Raw genomic sequence first — 14,134 nt, 5'->3', positions numbered from 1 at the left:
ATGGAGATCCTGTTTGGGGATAGATCTGGATGCCCCAAGATTGATTGTGCCACCTGCTTGACTATCTAATGGCGCTATAAGTTTTCTATCTAAAGCAGACCAACCACCCATTAGACCAAAGGTTATGATATTGGGGGGGGGGGGGGGGGGTGGAACAGGGAAGATGGGTTGAGGATGACTATACTGTAATTGTTATTAGCTGCTGTTTTCTGGCTATAATCTGATTGTTGATATAGTTTAAAATTTTCAATTAAAAAAAAATTCCTCCTTTCAAAGTGTTTTTCCCTGTTCTCTACTATCCCCACCCCAAACTGTTCCCATGCCCAAGTACTACAACCGAAAATGCCTGACCATCCCAAAAATGCTCCATCCACAAAAAAATACCTCCTGCAAACTGCCTTGCGACCACATAAACTGCTCTCCCCTCTCCAAAAAGTGTTTCCTGCATCTGCCCTCACACCCACAACCTAACTGCCCCACTTTCAAAAACTACCCCCCCCCCAACTCTTTCACCACTCCATGCCTCATCCTACAACACTATACCCTAACAAACTGTCCTACCCTCAAATAATAACCCCTTGTAAATGTCCACACACCCTGCAAACTGCCCTCACACCCAAACTCTAATTGCCCCGCTCCAAAAACTTATCCCCACAGCTGTTCCACCAACCTGCAACTGCCCCCCCCCCCCCCCCCATAAACCACCCATTACCATATATCCTAACACTGGTACACAAAAAGAAACACATAAGCCCATAACTAACAACCCATAGGCAGTACAGACATACATTGCCTACATATATATATATATATATACATACATAAACTATGCTCGCATGCCTTCCCCGCTTGTTCTCATTTTTCAGTTCCCAGTTTGATTCCCAGCAGCTTGGTGGTGGTGGTCATACCTTTCTTCAGGCAACGCTCCAGCGCGTCAGTGAGAGTCAGTCGTCGCTCCAGAAGGAAATCGTACAATATCCTAGAGGAGAATGCCAGTCGCAGGCTCTCCAGCGCCACTTGACGAGTTTTTGCGCTGAAAGAGAGAGACATGGTGATGTATCACCATTGCTCTGGGGAACTGGGAGGCAGGGTCTCTTCAGTATGTACAAACAGCCCTACTGCTCACACACCAGGGGCACAGGAGAAACAGCGAAGATACTTACCTGTAACAGGTATTCTCCGAGGACAGCAGGCTGATTGGTCTCACATGTGGGTCGACGTCCGCGTCGGCCCAGGAATCGGCATTTTGCAAAAGCAAAAAATAAACAAACTTTTGCCAGAGTCTTCCAGTGCGCATGCTCAGCGCACCGCGCATGCGCGGACTGACTTCCCGCCCGCCGCACGAGCACATCTCCTCAGTTAAATCAAAAAGCATATGAAATAACTAACTCCAAAGGGGAGGTGGGAGGGTCTGTGAGAACAATCAGCCTGCTGTCCTTGGAGAATACCTGCTACAGGTAAGTATCTTCGCTTTCTCCAAGGACAAGAAGGCTACTTGTTTTCACACATGGGGTATCCCTAGCATCCAGGCTTACTCAAAACAATGAACATTGGTCAATTGAGCCTCGCAACATAGGTTAACCTGAAACTATATACTGTTAGCTGAGCGTGCAGCCTGGAACAGAACAAAAACGGGCCTAGGTGGGTGTAGTTGGATTCTAAACCCCAAACAGATTCAGCAACACTGACTGCCCAAACTGACTGTCGCGTTGGGTATCCTGCTGAAGGCAGTAGTGAGCTGTGAATGTGTGGACTGACGACCATGTTGCAGCCTTGCAAATCTCTTCAATGGAGGCTAAGTGAGCCACCGACGCAGCCATGGCTCTAACATTATGAGCAGTGACATGGCCCTCCAGAGTCAGCCCAGCTTGGGCATAAGTGAAGGAAATACAATCTGCTAGCCAATTGGAGATTGTGCGTTTTCCAATGGCGACTCTCCTCCTGTTGGGATCAAAAGAAACAAACAACTGGGTGCACTGTCTGAAGGCCTTCGTCCATACCATGTAAAAGGCCAATGCCCTCTTGCAGTCCAAGGTGTGCAAACTGCTTTCGTCAGGGTGGGCATGAGGTTGGGGAAAAAATGTTGGCAAGACAATTGACTGGCTCAGATAGAACTCTGATACTACCTTTGGCAGGAACTTAGGGTGAGTGCGGAGGACTACTCTATTGTGATGAAACAGTGGTAGTAGTAGTAGTATAAGGTGCATCCACTACTAAGGCCTGAAGCTCACTGACCCTACGAGCTGAAGTAACAGCCACCAAGACAATGACCTTCCAGGTCAAGTACTTCAGATGGCAGGAATTCAGTGGCTCAAAAGGAGCTTTCATCAGCTGGGTGAGAACGACGTTGAGATCCCATGACATTGGCGGAGGTCTGACAGGGGGCTTTGACAAAAGCAAACCTCTCAAGAAGCAAATAACTAAAGGCTGTCCAGCGATAGCCTTACCCTCTACACGCCGATGATAAGCACTAATTGTGCTGAGGTGAACCCTTACGGAGTTGGCCTAGAGACCAGACTCTGACAAGTGTAGAAGGTATTCAAGCAGGGTCTGTGTAGGACAAGAGAGAGAATCTAGGACCTTGCAGTCACACCAGATGGCAAACCTCCTCCATTTGAAAGAGTAACACTTCTTTGTGAAATCTTTCCTGGAAGCAAGCAAGACTCGGGAGACACCCTCTGAAAGACCCAAGGACGCGAATTCTAAGCTCTCAACATCCAGGCCATGAGAGCCAGAGACTGGACGTTGGGATGTAGAAGCGACCCCTTGTTCTGGGTGATGAGGGTCGGAAAACACTCCAATATCCACGGTTCTTCGGAGGACAACTCCAGAAGAAAAGGGAACCAAATCTGGTGTGGCCGGTAGGGTGCAATGAGGATCATGGTTCCATGGTCTTGCTTGACTTTCAGCAAAGTCTTTCCTACTAGAGGTATGGGAGGATACGCATACAGAAGGCCTATTCCCCAATGTAGGAGAAAGGTATCTGATGCTAGTCTGTCGTGGGCCTGAAGCCTGGAACATAACTGAGGGACCTTGTGATTGATCTGAGTGGCAAAAAGATCCACCGAGGGGGTGCCCCACACTCGGAAGATCTTGCGGGCTACGTCCATGTTCAGTGATCACTCGTGAGGTTGCATTACCCTGCTCAGCCTGTTGGCCAGACTGTTGTTTACACTTGCCAGATAAGTGGCTTGGAGAAACATGCCCTGTTGGCGTGCCCAAAGCCACATCTGAACAACTTCCTGACACAGAGGGCGAGATCCGGTGCCCCCCTGCTTGTTGGTGTAATACATTGCAACCTGATTGTCTGTTTGAATCAAGATGATCTGGTTGGACAGCCGATCTCTGAAAGTCTTTACAGCGTTCCAGATTGCTCGTAATTCCAGGAGGTTGACCTGAAGACCTGTTTCCCGGAAGGACCAGGTTTCTTGAGTGCGAAACCCATCGAGATGAACTCCCCATCCTAGGAGGGATGCATCAGTCATCAGCACATTTTGCGGCTGAGGAATTTGGAATGGTCGTCCCATAGTCAAATTGCACCAGATTGCCCACCACTGAAGAGAATTTCGAAAATCGATGGACAGTTGGATCACATCCTCCAGATTCCCCACAGCTTGATACCACTGGGAAGCTAGGGTCCACTGAGCTGATCTCATATGTAGACGTGCTATGGGAATTACATGAACTGTAGAGACTGACAGGCTTATTGTCGAAAGGGAAGGACGCCCATCTTCCGACACAAATTGGGAGATGGGCGTCCTTCTCCCAAGGTCGCCCAAATCAGCATAATCGAAAGCCGATTTTTTTGCGTCCTCAGCTGCTTTCCGTCGCGGGGATGACCAAAGTTCACGGGGGCGTGTCGGCAGTGTACCGAAGGTGGGACGGGGGCATGGTTAAGAGATGGGCGTCCTCGGACGATAATGGAAAAACAGAAGGGCGTCCCTCACGAGCATTTGGTCAACTTTACTTGGTCCCTTTTTTTTCACGACCAAGCCTTGAAAAGGTGCCCAAACTGACCAGATGACCACCGGACGGAATCGGGGATGACCTCCCCTTACTCCCCCAGTGGTCACCAACCCCCTCCCACCCTAAAAAAAAAAATTAAAAAACATTTTTTTCCAGCCTCAAATGTCATACCCAGCTCCATCACAGCAGTATGCAGGTCCCTGGAGCAGTTTTTAGTGGGTGCAGTGCACTTCAGGCAGGCGGACCCAGGCCCATTCCCCCCACCACCTGTTACACTTGTGGTGGTAAATGTGAGCCCTCCAAAACCCACACGAAACCCACATGTAGGTGCCCCCCTTCATCCCTAAGGGCTATGGTAGTGGTGTACAGTTGTAGGGAGTGGGTTTTAGGGGGGGTTGGGGGGGCTCAGGACCCAAGCTAAGGGAGTTATGCACCTGGGAGCAATTTCTGAAGTCCACTGCAGTGCCCCCTAGGGTGCCCGGTTGGTGTCCTGGCATGTGAGGAGGCCCAGTGCGCTATGAATGCTGGCTCCTCCCACGACCAAAGGGCTTGGATTTGGTCGTTTTTGAGATGGGCGTTCTTGGTTTCCATTATGGCCGAAAATCGGGGACAACCATCTCTTAGGTCGACCATCTCTAAGGTCGACCTAAATGCTGAGATTTGGGTGTCCCCGACCGTATTATCGAAACAAAAGATGGACGTCCATATTGTTTTGATAATACGGGTTTCCCCGCCCCTTCGCCAGAACATCCTTAGAGATGGACGCCCTTAGAGATGGTTGTCCCTGTTCGATTATGCCCCTCCATGTGGCCCAGAAGTCTCAATCTGCTGAGCTATGATCTGCTGAGACGCTTGAACTGTGGACACCAGGGACAGTCTGCCCTCGTCTCGGGAAGGTAAGCCCAAGCTGTCTTCGTGTCCAGCACTGCTCCAACGAATTCCAATTTTTGGACAGGAGTGAGATGGGCCTTGGAGCAATTTATTACGAACCCCAGTAGCTCTAGCACCTGAATAGTCATTTGCACAGACTCTAGAGCACCTTCCTCCGAGGTGCTCTTCACCAGCCAATCGTCGAGATAAGAAAACACATGCACTCCCAGTCTGCGTAGCGATGCTGCGACTACTGCTAGACACTTTGTAAAGACTCAGGGTGCAGACGCCAGACCAAAGGGCAGTACATGGTACTGAAAGTGCTGTGTTTCCAGCCGAAGATGCTTTCTGTGAACTGGACATATCCAGATGTGTGTGTAAGCATCCTTTAAATCCAGAGAGCATAGCCAACCGTTCTCCTGAATTATGGAAAGAAGGGTGCCCAGGGAAACCATCCTGAACTTTTCTCGGTCTAGGAATTTGTTCAAGGCCCTTAGGTCTAGGATGGGATGCATCCCCCTTGTTTTCTTTTGCACAAGGAAATATCTGGAATAGAATCCCAGCCCTTCTTCCCCTGGGGGAACGGGTTCGACCAAATGGGCCTTTAGAAGGGCGGAGAGTTCCTCTTCAAGTGCCTGCTTGTGCTGGGAGCTGTAAGAATGAGCTCCCAGTGGACAATTTGGAGGTGTGGATTCCAGATTGAGAGCGTTTCCTAATTAGACTATTTGAAGAACTCACCGGTCGGAGGTTATGAGAGGCCACCTTTGGTGAAAAAACATTAACCTCCCCCCCCAACCGGCAAGTCGTCCGGTACGGACACTGTTACAGCGGCTATGCTGAACCGGAGCCAGTCAAAAGCTTGTTCCTTGCTTTTGCTGGGGAGCAGCAGGGGCCTTAGGCGCACGCTGTTGACGAGAACGAGTGCACTGGGGCTGAGCCTGGGTAGGCTGTTGAGAAGCCAGAGTGTACCTACGCCTAGCATAGGAATAGGGAGCACTCCGCTTCCCCCCAAAATACCTCCTAATTGAGGAGGTGGTAGCAGAAGATGCCCGGCGGGAGAGAGAAACCACAGCATCATTATGCTTCTTGATCTGGTCAACAAGATCCTCTACTTTTTCACCAAAAAGATTGTCCCCCCCCAGCAAGGTACATTCGCCATCCGCTGTTGGACTGAATGATCCAGGTCAAAGACACGCAGCCACCAGAGTCTGCGCATCACCATCCCTTGAGCAGTGATTCTGGATGCCACATCAAAAGAGTCGTAAGTGCCCCTGGCCAGGAATTTACTACACGCCTTCTGCTGCCTGACTACCTGGAGAAAAGGCCCGGCCTGCTCCGGAGGGAGGGCATCAACCAAGCTAGACAGTTGCCTCACCGAGTTCCGCAAGTGGATGCTCATGAAGAGCTGGTAAGACTGGATTCGGGCGGCGAGCATAGCGGCCCGATACGTCTTCCTCCCAAAAGAATCCAATGTCCTAGCTTCTCTGCCCGGGGGCGCCGAAGCATAGTCTCTAGTACTCTTGGCTCTTTTGAGGGCAGAGTCCACCACCATGGAATTGTGGGGTAACTGAGACCTCATCAACCCAAGTTCACCATGGATCTGATACTGGGAATCAGCCTTCTTTGGGATCACAGGGCCAGACAGAGGGAACAACCAGTTCCGCAAAAGGACTTCCTTCAGTACCTTATGTAGAGGAGCCGTCACAACCTCCCTAGGTGGAGAAGGATAGTCCAGGACCTTGAGCATCTCAGCCCTGGGCTCATCCTCAACCTCCATAGGGAAAGGAATAGCCGTAGCCATTTCCTGGACAAAGGAAGTAAAGGACAGACTCTCTGGAGGAGATAGTTTCCTTTCAGGTGGAAGGGAAGGTTCAGAGGGAATCCCATACGACTCTTCAGAAGAAAAGTATCTGGGATCTTCCTCTGACTAATAAATAGGTAACAGTATGAGATGTTGATCTAAGTTGCGTAAACTAATACAAAACAAACCGAACAACAACCAAATCCAATCCCAAAAGGTCATAAAAAGGCATACAATACTTGAAAGCATGAAGATTACCCTCAGAAACCAAGGTGTAAACCAAGGCCTGACCAACAGGACCCGTTATCTATATAAGATTTTGGTGTCCGTGGTCTGGTGTTTCCTAGTGGATTCCTGCCAGCGAGATGAATGCCCCTGCATAAGTTTGTTTAAACTGGGTTGTTCCTGATGAAGCCCAGAAGTGGGTGAAACGATAAGGGCCCCACAATCTTATATAGATAACGGGTCCTGTTGGTCAGACCTTGGTTTACACCTTGGTTTCTGAGGGTAATCTTCATGCTTTCAAGTATTGTATGCCTTTTTATGACCTTTTGGAACTGAATTTGGCTGTTGTTCAGTTTGTTTTGTATTCTCTTCCTCTGACTCCCACGAACGCTCCTCTTCAGTATCGGATAAGACCTCTCTCAGGGCACTCCGAGACTGAGCCTGCCTCGACGCCGAGGATCGACATCTTCGATGGCGATGTTGACGCCCGCCTGGACTGCGGTGAAGCTTCCTCCACTGACGTCGGAGAGTCGACCTGGGTGGCAGCTGACACCAATGACGGGGAGCTCACCGCAGGGAAGGCCAGACACCACTGTAGCAGACGGTACAGAAGGCGCAAGCACCCCCGACACCGAAGCAGACTGGCATAGCAGTCCGGCGCCAATGCTTCTCGGGTGCCGAGTCCCTCGACGCCCCGGAGCTCCTGGCACCGCGTGTAGAAGGAGACTGATGAAGGTGCTTCTTCGCTTTCGCTTGATGCCTGTCATTGGGACTCCTCGGTACCGACGAGGACGACGTGGAATCCTCATGTCTCCTCGGGGTCGGGTCCGATGATGGTCGGTCCCGGGGTGGGGGGGGTGTGCATAGCAGGAGGCCTCGGACCAGGTGGAGACCCACTCGATGCCTCACTGCTCTCAGAGCAACTTGGTCTCTCAGCAACCATTACCTTTGCTCCCGACGTCGATGCCGACAACCTCAGTACCGATGTCAATGCTGACGTCGAAGGACCGGATTGAGCCCCAAAAAGTTTCTTTCACTGGGCTTCTCCATTCACTTGGGTCCGTTTCTTCATACGAAGCCACAGACTACAAGCAGCTTTGCTGTGGTCGTGCCCAAGGCACTGGATACACAAGGTTTCGGTACCTGAGATGGTCCGGTTGCACCGAGTACAACGTTTGAAGCTGCTGGGTGTCTTCAATGACATGGAAGGAAAAATGGCCACGGCGAAATCAAAAGACGCGGTTGTGCCAAAATGAAAGGGGCACAAAAAGGGAGAGAAACCCGGCCGCGTCGAAAACAAAGAAAACTTAAAAATAGGAGAAAATACTAAGGAAGTAACTAAGAGAATTAACTTCTTTCTTTTTTTTTTAAAACAAACCAACGATTTAGTAGGCGAAAAAACTTGCGAAAATGAAGACTCCTTTCCCGGGCCTCAACAAGGAGCGCAGGAGGAACCAGTCATACCTCGTCGCAGAAAAACTGAGGAGACGCGTTCGCGCAGTGGGCGGACGGGAAGTCAGTCCACGCAGCACGCACGCCAGAAGACTCTGGCAAAAGTTTATATTTTGCTTTTGAAAATGTCGATTCCCGGCTCCACGCGGATGTGGACCCACATCAGAACAAGCAGCCTGCTTGTCCTTGGATAAAGACAGCTACAAGGGCACTGCTTATTCAATATAAGCATATACTCTACAAACTGTAAGACCATAGTCCTTGCAGACGCAATGTAGTTCAAGAAATAGATGAGGAGAGATGGTCGCTCATCAAACATGCTGCATTTGCTTCACACAGTCTGAAGTCTGACTCTTGGGTCTTTGATCTCAGCAGCAAGGCACATTCTTGTTACAGAAAATAATCCGGTCCCAGTTGATGAGGAAATCCCAGAATTCAGCCTTCTCTAAAATGTATGCATACTGTTACCAATTCTACTGCATGAGCTTCCTGGGATTTTATTCTGTGACTAGCTTGCCTCTGGCCTCATCTCACCTCCTGTCCATGACGCTGTCGATACTTTCTTTCAGTTTATCTTCTCTTTCATCCTGCAGAGTCTGTTCATCCACACCCTCACTCACTGCAAGTCAAAAAGAAAATGATAGCGCAGGTTGGCAGGGTTGAGGCACTGGGATTGCATGCTACCCAACAGACCTGCTTTTGCTCTACTGTATCAAGGGGTGAATTCGTTAACTACATGGAAACAATTATTTCTTTGACTATCTGACAATCTTGCTCTAAAGTATATTTCACCACAGAAAAAAAAATGCAAATGCATTTTTTCCTATGCCGAGATACACTCTGGAGCAAGACTGTCCGAAGCTCAAAGAAATAATTGTTTCCATTTTGTTTACAAAGTCACCACTGCCCTGATGTATGCATTTGCCAAAATGTGGCCATGTCGGGTCACCGGAGTTTATTTTCTTTAACATCATCCGTTTATTTCACACTGGGACTTTTTTTTTTTACCACCACCTAGAAGCTGCATTCCCATTACATCACCTGGTTTCCCCTGACCTAGGGCCCGATGCACAAAGCTTGCTGTGCTAGGAACATTTGCTTTAGACTGGTTGTAGCCAGTCTAAAGCAAATGTTATTTAGCGAGTAATGCACAAAGGGGTTTACTGTGGCTCTAATGTGTGCTGTTAGCAGCCACTGAGATCCCCATGCAATGTATTACAATGAGTATTCTAACGAACATTCTGAGTGATGCACAGCTCCAGAGTGCCTAGCCTTACAGAGCAAATTTTACAGCTGCTCTGGAGCTGTTGGAGAGGAGGGGAGGGAAGCACAAGCAGGCAGCCTGCTTTGTTCTCCCTACCTCTCCCCTTCTGACGATTCCCGTGTGACCCCCCCTGAAACAATTCCCTAGTGATCCTAGTGATCTGTAGACCCTGTACCATTCCCCCCTCCCGGTGCCCCGATCCCCCCCCCCCAAAAAAAAACAATCCGGGCCCCCCATCGGACCACCATGGAATTGTTTTTTTTTTGGGGGGGGGGGGGGGGTGAGGCATGGGGGATAGTTCCACTGGACCACCTGGGAATTCTTTCGGGGGAGGGGGACCGGAAATGGTTCACTGGACCACCAGGGATTTTTGTGCACATGGTGACCGATGCACAAAAGGGAATCTGTGCATCTCATCTGCATGCGATCCCCTTTGTGCACTGGTTGCTGTTTGCAACTCGGTAACTTTAATCCCCCTTTGTGCATCGGGCCCCTAGTCCTTTGCTCCACTCCAAAAGAAGTTCAGTTAGTTCAAAAAGGAAAGTGCCTTTGGAATAAGAAGCCAAAGAAGCTGAGATTTATCTTGGCTTTTCAGTGTGACTTTTAGTCTGTCTGCCTCCTCATGAATGACTGGAGCAGTACTTATGATATGTTCTTACCAAATCATACAAAGACAAAAATAGGCTCTAATAATATAATCAAAACCAAAACAGGAACATACCATGAAAGCATCAAAATAGGAGAGTATCAAATAGTCCACTCTTACACTTGAAAGATTTCTTTTGAGAAGGGTTAGCATACAAAAAGCTGTGTAGCTTACGACACGTCACAACGGGCATGGGCTTACATTTGGCAATACCCATCTTATAACTGTATACCTTCAAAAAAGCTGGCCCCTTGTGGCATCCGCTGTAAGAGGGGATTATTAATATTCTCTCCTTTGATGCTTTCACAGTATATCCCTATGAAGTGTTATGAGCCATTTTAATATTGTTGTCATCTTAGTCTTAGTTCTAGAATGGTTTGTTCTTATGTTGGTTATCTCTCTGATTAATGCATATTCTTGTGTTGATGTTTTATGTGATTTTTTTTTTTACTTGAAGTTGTAAAGATGGGCAGATGATAAATCCAAGTAAATAAACATTGGAGAAAGATGGTGCCAGTTAGCAAATGTGTGGTGCACAGATGCACAAGTTTACCTGGCGTCTATCTACAAAACCAAGGGACTGTCTGAACTAAGGCAATCCCAATCTACTTTCCTTTCACCCAGCTGCCTACTACTATTGCCTGTTCTCAGGTTTACCTCCACTCTCTGGGGGGGGGGGGGGGGGGGGGTAGGGTGTTACTCACCTGTCCCCTCCTCTACGACACTGGTGGTCTCGCTGGCGCTACTGTAGTGACTCAGCACCTCACTTGCTACCTCATCATCGCTAGCCTGCGAGTCATCCTTGGCACCATTACGGGCTCCTGCAAGCAAAATTTCCAGCAGTTGATCACAGAGTGCTTATTAAGCACAAATATGGGAAATGTTCTTGCAGTACTCAGTATTACTACAGCTTGTTCCCAACAGAGAAGTCAGCAATGCTTTCCTAAGAGATACCAGCACACGAGCGGGAAGGGGGGGGAATCGCCTGATAAATGTATCCAGCTTCCAATAAAATCTTAGCTCATGCCTCTATGCTGCTGCAGTGCCGCCTCCACCCGTCATCCCCAACATCCTCTGTAATGCCACCAGCACTTTTAAAACTCATGGGCTGGTTGTGCAGATCTTATGCGGGCTGGCTGTACTGATCTTGCAGTGCACAAACCAGCTGATGTCTGAGGCATTAGAATGGCAGAAAATTCAGAATGAGCTCAGCTGGAGGCCTGCTCTGACTCTGTTGTTTCTTGAACCTTTAAGTCAAGAGTAGAGAATGACACAGGGACAGGGACTCATGGTAACCGCAAGGAAGGGGCAGGGACAGATCCCAAGGGGACAAACTTTGTCCCTGTATCATTTCTACTTTGAAGACTGTTAAGAAACTGGACTGTTATTTATGTTTGAGTGATGCAGACAATGATATTTTGATTTTTTGGAAAAACAAGCAAACATGCTGGCCACAATTAGCAAAATTTGCATGGGGGATCCTGTTCATTCCTGCTACCAGTATATCTTCTAAGAAGACATCTTCTATTGCAGGAAGGACTGTGGAAGACAGGAGAGCTAGACTGAATCCTGAGATTGTTGATGACATCTTATTCATCCACAGATTAAAAAATTGTAACAGTGCTTCATAGGGCATATTTCTCCCCCATTAGGGAGTACAAAATGGATTGTATTTTGTACCCCTGGACATTTTAACAGGGTGGATTAGGATTCCTTGGGGTAGTAGAAGTCAGCTATTGTTGGAGTTGGAAGGGTAGAGGGTGGTGGTGGTAGGGGAGGGTTATAGTTGCTCGTTGTTATTATTGTTTTCTATATGTGATTTATAAACAACAGTTGCACAGTATATTGTTCCTTTTTGATATTTTAAGTGTTCGAAGCTTCTGCAGATTACGTTTACAGGAACAGAGCCCATGGGGATGGGGTGGGGACAGAACCTGCGGGGATGGGGCAAGGACAAACTTTGTCCCCGTGTCATTCTCTAGTCAAGAGTTCCTTTTAGGACCATCGAATCGACAGTCCTGCAGCTTCCTAAGTAGCAAATGTAGAGAAGGTAAAATTATGTATCATACCTGATAATTTTCTGTCCATTAATCATAGCTGATCAATCCATAGACTGGTGGGTTGTGTCCATCTACCAGCAGGTGGAGATAGAGAGCAAAGCTTTTGCCTCCCTATATGTGGTCATGTGCTGCCGGAAACTCCTCAGTATGTCGATATCAAAGCTCCATCCGCAGGACTCAGCACTTAGAGAATTACACCCACAAAGGGACACTCTGCCCAGCTCACCACCGCCGAAACGGGGGAGGGGAATTAACCCAGCTCATCCCCACACAAGTGGGGGAGGGGAATCCGTCCAGCTCATCCCCGCGGAGCGGGGGAGGGACACCACCCCGCCGATGCGGGGGGATCTGGCTTATCCTGCAACCGCAACCGCGGGAGGAGCTGACTGACCCTGACACCGCCGAAGCGGGAGGGGTACAAAGCTGCCCTACAGCCGCACGAAGCGGGAGGCAGCGCCGGCAGAATTTAGGTCTCAATCCAGCCCCGTAAAACGGAGGGGAGAGGAATGCAGCAGCTCACTGTAACACAAACTCGTCTCAACTCTTGAAGAATCCAATTGAAAAACTTGAACACGAAGTCCTCCTGAACAGGAACTGAAGACTAAACTTGAACCTGAAATGCAACCATAATATAAACAGTACAGATATCTGGGAGGTGCTATGGATTGATCAGCTATGATTAATGGAAAGAAAATTATCAGGTATGATACATAATTTTACCTTCCATATCATCATGCTGATCAATCCATAGACTGGTGGGATGTACCGAAGCAGTACTCACCCAGGGCGGGACATAGAAATCCCTGACCACAACACTGAAGCTCCAAACCGGGCCTCCGCCCGAGCAGCCACAGTCAAGCGGTAATGCCTGGAGAAGGTATGGGCCGATGCCCAAGTTGCCGCCTTGCATATCTCTTCCAAGGAGATGGACCCGGCCTCTGCCATCGAGGCCGCCTGAGCTCTAGGTGGAGTGAGCCTTCAGCTGAATAGGCGGCACCTTCCCTGCGCCACATAAGCCGCTGCAATGGCTTTCTTGACCCATCTTGCCACTGTAGGCTTAGCAGCCTGCAGACCCTTACGAGGACCTGCAAACAGGACAAACAGATGATCCGATTTCCGGAAATCATTGGTCACTTCCAAGTATCTGATGATGACTCGTCTCACATCCAGATATTTGAGAGCAGAGTATTCCTCTGGGTAGTCCTCCCTACAAAAGGAAGGGAGACAGAGCTGCTGATTCACATGGAAGCGAGAAACAATCTTGGGCAGGAAGGAAGGCACTGTGCGAATAGTCACTCCTGCCTCAGTGAACTGCAGAAAAGGCTCTCGACATGAGAGTGCCTGGAGCTCGGAAACTCTTCTGGCTGAAGTGATAGCCACCAAAAAGACTGCTTTCAACGTTAGGTCTTTCAGAGATGCCCACGACAAGGGCTCAAAAGGCGGCTTCTGCAAGGCTCTTAGCACCAGGTTGAGATTCCACGCAGGCACCACTGAGTGCAGAGGAGGGCGCAGGTGATTAACTCCCTTGAGAAAACGTACCACATCTGGCTGCGAAGCCAGGGAAGCACCCTTCAGGCGGCCCCTGAAGCAAGCCAGAGCCGCTACCTGGACTTTAAGGGAACTGAGCGACAGGCATTTCTCCAGACCTTCTTGCAGGAACGCCAGCACTGAAGAAATTGGAGCAGTGAAGGGAGAAAGTGAGACTGCTTCACACCACGCTGCAAAGGTACGCCAAACCCTGGCGTAAGCAGTAGAAGTAGAGCGCTTCCTCGCTCTCAGCATAGTGGCGATGACCTTGTCTGAGAAGCCCTTCTTCCTCAGACGCTGCCGCTCAATAGCCAGGCCGTAAG

The 14,134-nt window shown here is 49.1% G+C and overlaps 1 protein-coding gene across 2 annotated transcripts in view; it reads right to left on the bottom strand.

The window, feature by feature from the left end:
- Nucleotides 1–14,134, bottom strand: part of IFRD2 (interferon related developmental regulator 2) — a 100,375-nt gene that overhangs the window by 55,239 nt on the left and 31,002 nt on the right. For both annotated transcript variants that reach the window (XM_030206467.1, XM_030206468.1), the window contains 3 exons: nt 10,929–11,045; nt 8,849–8,933; nt 909–1,033 (listed from right to left, as the gene is read on the bottom strand). In XM_030206467.1, coding sequence (XP_030062327.1) covers nt 909–1,033; nt 8,849–8,933; nt 10,929–11,045 — 327 coding nt within the window. The remainder of the gene's footprint in view (nt 1–908; nt 1,034–8,848; nt 8,934–10,928; nt 11,046–14,134) is intronic.

Source organism: Microcaecilia unicolor, chromosome 6 (assembly GCF_901765095.1).
Source record: "Microcaecilia unicolor chromosome 6, aMicUni1.1, whole genome shotgun sequence".
Taxonomy (NCBI): Eukaryota; Metazoa; Chordata; class Amphibia; order Gymnophiona; family Siphonopidae; genus Microcaecilia; species Microcaecilia unicolor.
This window is presented reverse-complemented; position numbering and strand designations above follow the sequence as displayed.